The sequence below is a fragment of the Nicotiana tabacum genome, chromosome 10 (genome assembly GCF_000715075.1).
Source record: "Nicotiana tabacum cultivar K326 chromosome 10, ASM71507v2, whole genome shotgun sequence".
In the NCBI taxonomy this organism is placed as follows: Eukaryota; Viridiplantae; Streptophyta; class Magnoliopsida; order Solanales; family Solanaceae; genus Nicotiana; species Nicotiana tabacum.
Window position 1 is genome coordinate 17588632 of NC_134089.1, and position 8630 is coordinate 17597261.

General features: G+C 35.1%; 1 protein-coding gene across 2 annotated transcripts; it reads right to left on the reverse strand.

Moving 5' to 3' along the window:
• Nucleotides 1-2256: 2256 nt before the first annotated feature.
• LOC107818199 (ethylene-responsive transcription factor RAP2-7) lies at nt 2257-5789 on the reverse strand. Of its 2 annotated transcripts, XM_016644149.2 has the most exons (10): nt 5009-5789; nt 4662-4687; nt 4503-4533; nt 4302-4389; nt 4051-4196; nt 3862-3906; nt 3667-3767; nt 3479-3561; nt 3181-3291; nt 2257-2758 (listed from the first exon to the last, which is right to left on the reverse strand). In XM_016644149.2, exons 1-10 carry the CDS (start codon nt 5506-5508, stop codon nt 2519-2521), a joined length of 1371 nt encoding a protein of 456 aa, XP_016499635.1. In that variant the 5' UTR covers nt 5509-5789; the 3' UTR covers nt 2257-2518. The 2 variants fall into 2 exon arrangements, with proteins under 2 accessions (XP_016499635.1, XP_016499643.1); XM_016644157.2 differs by lacking the exon at nt 3862-3906.
• Nucleotides 5790-8630: the final 2841 nt, after the last annotated feature.

Consider the following 8630-nt stretch of genomic DNA (forward strand, 5'->3'; position numbering starts at 1 on the left):
AAGGAAGGGCATGACGATAGTGATCAAAATAATGGATTTATTGTTAAGGATTCTTTAATATTTATAATTTCCTACTACGATATCAAGTTGATATATTAATAATAATAATTAAGTTCACCATTAAATAATTTATAGACGAAAGTCATTTAGTTCACCTGAACCTATCAAACCTCTAGATTTGCTACTGGACTCTCGAGAGATAATTGTATAAGGAGTATACTCTTTTTTACCCTAATCAACTAACTCAACCATGTGGAAAACTTACATACTTGGAAAAGAAGGGTTTTAAACGTAAAAATAAAATCGATTACACTCAGTATCAAATGATGCAAGACTGTTCGAAGAACTATTCTAAGTAAGAATTGATTTGTTTAAGTTTTAGGTTTTGGCAGCTTAACTAGAACATCACTTGCGCGCGCCCAGAAACAACAATAACAACAATAACAACAACAACAAAAAACTCAATGTAATTCCATAAGTGAGGTCTGGGGATAGTGTATACGCAGACCATACCTCTACCTCTAAGAAGGCAAAGAGATTATTTCCGGAAGACTCTCGACTTAAAATAAGTAAAAGGAAGGGCAACAACAAGCATACAAAGCACGACAAAGCATAATATTTGGTGCGGGCCATATAAATCGAAGTTGTAGTATATGATAAGTTTGAGTACTTATATCTTATTCGCTTTTGTTCCGAACAAGCGATACTATTAGGGGTCGTTTGGTATGAAGTATAAGAAGGTATAAGGGTGGTATAAAAATTTAATACCACCTTAATACTCTGTTTAGTTAGCAAATCAAGTATAAGTTATTCCGGTGTTAATTTTAATACTGGGATAACTTATACCTTATAGAAGGTGGGGTAATTAGCATCGGTATAACTTATACCTTCTTCTTAGAAATTATGCAATTGTCATTCTTAATACAACATACCAAACAATGAATAAACAATAATTCCAGCATAACTAATCCCAGCATAACTTATCCCAGCATAACTTATTCCAATAAAACTTATATCGGCCAAACGACCCCTTATTATCTACGATACTTTTTCCCTTTTTATTTAGAATATTTAACTAATAAAACCTAAATTCACATCGAAAAATTAAATGAGTTATTCTCAAATTCCATGTCGTTCTTTTTGAGGTTGAAAATACTAAAACATCTTACCAATGACTACAAAAGGACAGGATCTTGATTCTTGAACACCTAATCCTGGCTCCTGAGGTTTACAAAGAGTCACATTTAAGTAAGGCAAATAATTAGTCCAACAGGAAGGGAGTACAAAAAGTAGGGGTTGGCATTTTCTTTTGAAGTTTGTTTCCTAGTTCCTTACGTATACAAATCCGGACATACCTATTTTTACGAGTAATATGCTTAGTACTCTTTGATTCCTAAAAGCAAAGCCGGGGATTGAGTTTTTTTAGTACTTTGCTCATCAGAACCTAAGTAATAGGACCAAACTCTCACTATTCAACGTGACATACCAAAAGTCAATCCAATCTTTGAAGCCCCCACTCATTTTTTATTGTTTGGCCTTTGCAAGTCCACGAGAGGAGACGAAATTTCAACTTTATGTGTTCTCTATATTAGAACGACTTCCAAGTACTTATACCTGAGTTTAAATTTAATATATGTAGATATTTAATAAATTTCCTAACACAAATATTCAGCTTGAGAAAAAGCTATTGCGTTTGGCGGAACCCGTACTCGGGTTTCTAGCTCCGTCCCTAAGCAAGATAATTCGGTGTATAAAGCATCATGCAGGGTCTAGGGAAAAGCCTTCACGCACCCCAATAAGGTGTGATGTAGGCATCCTACCCTAATGCGAGTATCAATGGTTGATTTCACGGCTCGAACCCGTAACCTATAAGTTATACAAAGACAACTTGACCGTTGCACCAAGACTCCCCTCCAAACGCAAGATGTACTCTCTATTTTATACGGAAGAAATTCTTGAGGGGCATGAATTCATCCCTCTACTCTTTTCTACTTAGATAAGATTGTAACAAACATAAGACAATTAATTATTGTAAAGGTAAAGTCACAAGTTTACTTAGCATCAAATGGACACAAACCAATTTGTAGCTAGGTGAATATACCCAAAGACTTGACTCAATTTGTAACAGTAGGGAATGCACAACTCATATGCTTCAGCAAAATAATGGAGATTCAAATTCTTCTATCTTTCCAAATACTATGAACCGAATCAATGCCTCCATTAGAAGATTTACTAGCAGAATATGAGAGGACATGATTGACCATAAAGCTCAAACGGAATATTCTCAATAATAGTCAAGAATTGTCAAAGCAATGTAAAATGCTGTCCTGCTAAAAGATGCTTAGCTTTTTGAGACTTTGTACAGCAGATTTAACAAGCTTCAGACTGCCTCATTCCTAAGAAAACTAGATTTCAATTAGTTTTACATCACATTGTTTCTGTCCTTACCAGCATCTTTCCCAGAGCAGAGGAAGAAAAGATATCGGGTGGTTGTTTTTTTGTCAAATAGCAAACTACTTCAGCTTCTGCAGTAATAATGTGCAAAGTTCATATTGGCAAGTGATGGTGAATGATGATAAGGTAATGACCCAGTAGAAAAGTGGTGTTGATGAGCAGCGGCTGAGGTTGAATTAGCGAATCCTGATGATGCTGCAGTAGAGAAGAGTGGCACTGAAGGACTCCCACCATAAGGATGTTGGTCTTGCCGCGCCCAATTTGGTGAAGAATCAACTTCCATACCCTTCCCTATTGCTGTTCCCTATAAGAAGCATCATAGTATTTTGTTCAATGCTTAAATCAAAGATCAAATTGTCACACTATTTAAATTTACAGCCAGTAAGAACAGTAACTACATAAGACAATAAAAGATTGTGTTTTCTTAAAGCTATTTCCATCAGATAAGAAAACTGGATATTAAGATGAACTAAGACAGAATTTTTTCTATCCCCTTTGATTATATGCTAGTGAAAACCTTGATAATGTCATGAATACTGAGTGAAGATGATGTGATCCATGTCTATAAAGAGATAAGATTATACCATTAGCCTCCTCTCTAGTTATCTAAGGAACATACCATTATACTAAAATAGCATCAAATAATTGGGACTTCTAGATGCTACAGTTACCACTCGAATAAGCAGAATAATTGAAAATGGTTCAACCAATATTGACATGGAATACCTTAAATGTGGGAAAGACACTGGTGTTCACTCCATTCCAGAGCAGAGGGCGATCAGTCAGCGGTTGACGACGATGAGGCAGTTTACTTCCCATTGTGGTAGAAGGAGAGTGCTGAATAAAGATGTGCAACTATGAATGTTGCTTATTTATGAAAATATAAACTACCATTCTTCCTTTGTGAGAAATCTCATATGTAGATGACTCCAAAGAATCAAAATGAAAATCATAGACTCCAAATTACCATGGCTCCTTTATATTCAGTCAAACCATTTGAAGCAAGAAGGAATTCAGAGTTTACCATTTGGCAGGTGTTGCCATGCTGTTCATCAGCTAGTGAAGAGGAGGCTATTCCCAAGTTCAGATCTAGATTATGGCTTGCACCTACATAAGGATGGAAAATAGGTCGTTTAACACGATAAGTACAAGAGTAAAAGACGCAACTATCATAATGGAGTCCAAATATGCGGAAAAGCCTAAACATAATACCTCCATCATCCTGGGTACTTAATTCCCCTTCATACGTGCTTAGCTCAAAATTGGTGACTGCCTCTTTTCCGCTGCATTTTATAGCAGCCTTGTCATATGCCCTGAGCAAGAGCAAAAGACCAAGTCTAGTCAATGCTGAAAGGGTAAGCAACATAATGTAAAAGGGAGGGGAGAGTCAAGTTATGATCATTGGACCTTGCAGCTTCTATCTCACTGTCAAACAGTCCAAGATAGATATACCTGCAGGCATATATCCAATGAGACAATATTCTTCTAGTTTATAAAATCAGTATATTGATATGAAAGATAACAAGAAAGCTTTTAAACAGCTATATCCCTGATAATATGACATGCCGAAGCTATGGTGAGATAAGTGAAACTCACTTCTTTCCAAGAAACTGCCCCATCCTAGCTTCCCATCGTCCACATTTGTGCAGTGTAACTCCCCTGTATTTCGAACTTCCTCTAGAGAAACCAGTGCTCTGACGTCTAAGTATGTGCACAAACTCTTCCTTTGTAAAATTCGACATCTGCATTACCAGTCACAAGACAATTAAAGCGAACCAAAATCAGTTTCCTAATTGAGAAAAAGGATTTCAAACTTAGGTGGTTCAATAATTAACTATCCTACAGACCTGCTTTAGATCATCGTGATAATCAGCGACATTGAAATTGATATCTGCATCAAGTCCTCTAAATTTAATCGCAGCACGATCATATGCCCTGAAATTAGCAGGGAAATTAAATTTAATACAATAACAATTCGATTTCTGCCATTTAAATAGTACAATCACAAAATCACTTCACTAATAAAACTCATTCTAACATTAACGTACCTAGCAGCAGCATGTGCAGTGTCAAAGCCGCCTGTAAAATTTATTTTAAAAGGTTCAAAAATGTCCAAATGTAGCTTGCAGTTAAAAACAATTCAAGAACAGAGTAAAAAAAACTTTAAATCAACAAAGCATTATTGTATAACAAACACATTTGCTTACCCAAGTAAACCTGTTTCCCGCAATCCCTGCATAATACATCATAGAAACTTGGTTAAGTTACTAGCTTTAACTACGTATAATTTATCAGCATTTCAACAGCGCACCGCAATAGAACAATTATGAGTATCTGTACGGAAGTAGCCTATTTGCATAAACATATTTCGAAATAAAAGGATTTGAGTTATATACGCCGAGAGTTTTGTTTTTATTATTATTTTTTTACAGTATCAGTGTAAGTTAATTAGCATTATTATCAGATTAATAATTAATGTTATGCAAATATTTATCTGTAATTATCTTATAAGTTAAAGCAGAAATTCACCCAAAAAAATGAAAGAAGAACAGACCAGATGTGAGATTCCCATCGACCAGTGCGGCGATAGAAAGTGACACCACGGTATTGAGAACTCTTCGACCTCGGTCCTCTTCTACTCTTCTTCACTTGTTGTCTCTGCTGCGGAACAACAACGATCCTCTGCTCCGCCGGGCCACCGTAGTTAGCCGAGAGATCCAACCACTGCTGCGGCGACAACAACTCCGCCGCCGCCGACTCTCCGCCAGTCAATGGGAACAACTCCTTAGTAACAAACTCACTCTCCTCGTAATCATTCCCTCTCAAAATATCAAATGCGAATCCATCATTACGGCGACGATCATCGGAACACGAAAAAAAATCATCATCGCCGGCAGTACTGGAAGTTTCAACATTCACAATGGATGAATTCGATGTTCCAGAATTCTCCAGTTGAAGTTCCCGCAGCTTCTCCGATGTCGCCGTATCATATGAAACGTGAACAGTATCATCGTCCATGGCAAATTCTTCGAAACCGAGATTGAGGTCAAACATCTCGAAAGTACCAAACTGTATTTAGCAAAAAGTACAGAAGAAGAAGAAGAAGAAATCAAAACAAAGGGGAAGGAATGTGTGATACAATCACGTAAAGAGTTAGTCAATAGTGTACACACATTGATATTTATAGTGAGGAAGACGGCGTGGGGGTGGGGGTAGGAATCAAATGGGGGCAGAGGCCGGCGATTGGGTATATAATAGAGAGAGAGGTTTGAGGAGAGAGTGGCAATGGCGAAACGTTTTGTGCGTGGGAGTGTGAGTATTATACTGCCTCCTCCGTCCAAAAATATACACTCCTTAGTAGTAATAATAGTACTAGTAATAAAATTACAGGAATACTAGGGGTCGTTTAGTATATGGTATAAAGATAATAATTTTGGGGTAAAATAACTTTATTCCATGTTTGGTTTAGGGTATTAGTTAAATTCGGAATAATTTTTACTCTAAAATGATGGAATTAGTTATTACATATAAAAGGCGAGATAGATATCCCACCATTGTATCAAACGACCCCCGAGCGTACTATATATTTAAGTAGTCACATTAGAGTTTTTGTTAACAGTACTTCTTTTTTTAAATGAAATACAAAGAGTTTGGAGTATTAAATCAACATTATTAAGGGGTCTTTTGATATGGTATGTAAAAATAGTTATGAATAGGATGTATTAGTAATGATGAGATTATTCTTATTGACTGTTTAGTTGGGTATATTAAAGGTTTTGAAAGAGCAATTCTATCTTTATACGTGCTTATCCATATATTAAAAATTATGACATTGCAAATGTCATAGTTTACTACGTATACATAGGTTGAAAAACGCTACCAAACAAGAAATTAATAATACTAAAAGATAACGAAAATATTATTTTTCATAATACATCCTACCTAGACATATACATTAATTTTTTTACAAAATATACATATTTGAGTTATTTTACATAGTAAATAATATTTTTACAAGTATGTGAAATAATTGTTGTAAAAGAGAGATTTTTAAGTTTTTGTAGTAATAATGTCACATAAATATAAAAGGGACAAAATTCTCAAGTATTTAAAATACTATATAAACCCAAATCTACGCATGAATTAGTATACCTTTATTCTGAAAATACTGATATTCTTTTTGAAGATTAGATCGGTTAATGCTGCTGCTTTTTTCATATTACTGCTGCCAGAAAAAAACAACAAAAGACTTTTTTCATTTCTATTTCTTCTGCGATGGGGGGGGGGGGGAGGGAAGAAAGAAATGTAAAATTTGTTGGGTGTCGGAGGAAGTTATGTGTGAGTTGTAACTTCCAAAAGAAGAGGGGCTGTTACTGATTCGTTTTACCTACAAATCTACTTCTCGGCGGCGCGTGATCGTTACTCACAGATTAAATTTAGCTAAAGACAAGTTGATTATTTTTCTCTCTTTTCCTTTCCTCCCTTTGTTTCTTTCACATTTCACGGTATAGCTAGTGGGCGTTTGGAAATAACAACAACAACCCAGTATAATCTCACTTAGTGGGGTCTGGGGAGGGTAGTGTGTATGCAGACCTTACCCCTACCCTGGGGTAGAGAGACTGTTTCCAAATAGACCCCCGGCATCCTTCCCTCCAAGAACTTCCCACCTTGCTCTTGGGGAGACTCGGACTCACAACCTCTTGGTTGGAAGCGGAGGTTGCTTACCATCAGAGCAACCCCTTTGGAAATAAGAATTATAAAATTTTTAAAAAAAAAGTGAAATTTTTTTCAAGTGATAATGACATTTGAAAATTAGAGTTGTGTTTGGATATGAATATAATTTTGGGTTATTTTTGAAGTTTTGTGAGTGATCTGAGTGAAAATTTTGAAAAACAACTTTTTGAAGTTTTTCAAATTTTCGAAAAAATTCAAAATGCATCTTCAAGTGAAAATTGAAAATTTTATGACCAAAAATTAATTTCGAAAAAAAATGAAAAATTTCTTATGTCCAAACGGGCTCCTAAAGTCTATTGATTTGTGATGTTTTTTTTTTGAACAATTTCAAGATTAGGTGAAGGTGACATTATAATTATTTTCCTAACTATAAGTCTATAACATGGATCTCTGTGGTGATAGGATCATCTAATATGCACTTCGACTATTCTATAAGAGGTTATTAGGTAGTATTTTTTAATCTATGCATAACTAATAATTATATTTTCACCATGTTAATTTATGTGAACCTATTTTCTTTTTAGTTCGTGTAAAAAAAATGATCTCTTTTCATATTTGAAAATAATTTACCTTTTGTAATAATTTATACTCACACAAAATATATGTGTCATATTTTACATCACAAGTTGAAAAGTTTTCATTTTCTTTAAACTCTGTATTCGGTAAAATAGGTTTACATAAATTGAAATGGAAGAAATATTAATTATATACCCTATGAGTACTATTCTTATATATACTAAACCATGGCATTAGCAATATCATAATTTTAAATATATGGATAATCATGTATAGAGACAAAACTATCATTTCAAAACCTTTAATACACTAAACTAAACTATCGACAAAAATAATTCTAGCATAATTAATTCACCATTAATAATCAACATTACTAACACACCTTGTCCTGTATTGTTTTATACACCCTAACAAATGACCCCTAAATAATTGTCACTTCGTACTAGCATGTGTATTAGCTTTTATTTTTCTTAAGCCTAGGATATTCCGAAAACAGCCTCTCTGAGTCTCTGTTGTATTGGTCAGAATCTGACCACCACGACCAAATTGCCCACGACCCCCTTTTTAGTAATCAGGTAGTGAAAGTCAACAGAGTCCACTTCATTTCTCCTCCGAGATACCCGACAAATCAAAAAGAGCAACGCCTAAAGCTACGACCAGAATGCGCCATTGACCAAAACACGTCAAGTTACATTGAGGGTAAAGGGATTTCGACTATATATAGCCAATGAAGGTTTTCGAGAAAGAGGGGGGATTCCCTGAGAAGGGAAATCAAAAGAAAAGCTCCACTTCTATATCCGAAAAGAAAGAAAAACAATTGTAATTCTCTCTTCTCATTGAGTGATGATAAATTTTAATAAGATTATCGATATTTCCTTTGTCACTTATGCAATCATCATTACCAAATCTTTCGATCTGGAATTAAC

What these genes read in the sequence shown, in the direction of transcription:
- LOC107818199 (XM_016644149.2), bottom strand. Translation starts at nt 5,508, where the DNA reads ATGTTTGACCTCAATCTCGGTTTCGAAGAATTTGCCATGGACGATGAT. An exon ending in ATGGCAACACCTGCCAAATG is followed by an intron (nt 3,292 to 3,478) that starts GTAAACTCTGAA and finishes ATCTTTATTCAG; the next exon opens with CACTCTCCTTCTACCACAAT. An exon ending in GTGTCTTTCCCACATTTAAG is followed by an intron (nt 2,759 to 3,180) that starts GTATTCCATGTC and finishes TGCTTCTTATAG; the next exon opens with GGAACAGCAATAGGGAAGGG.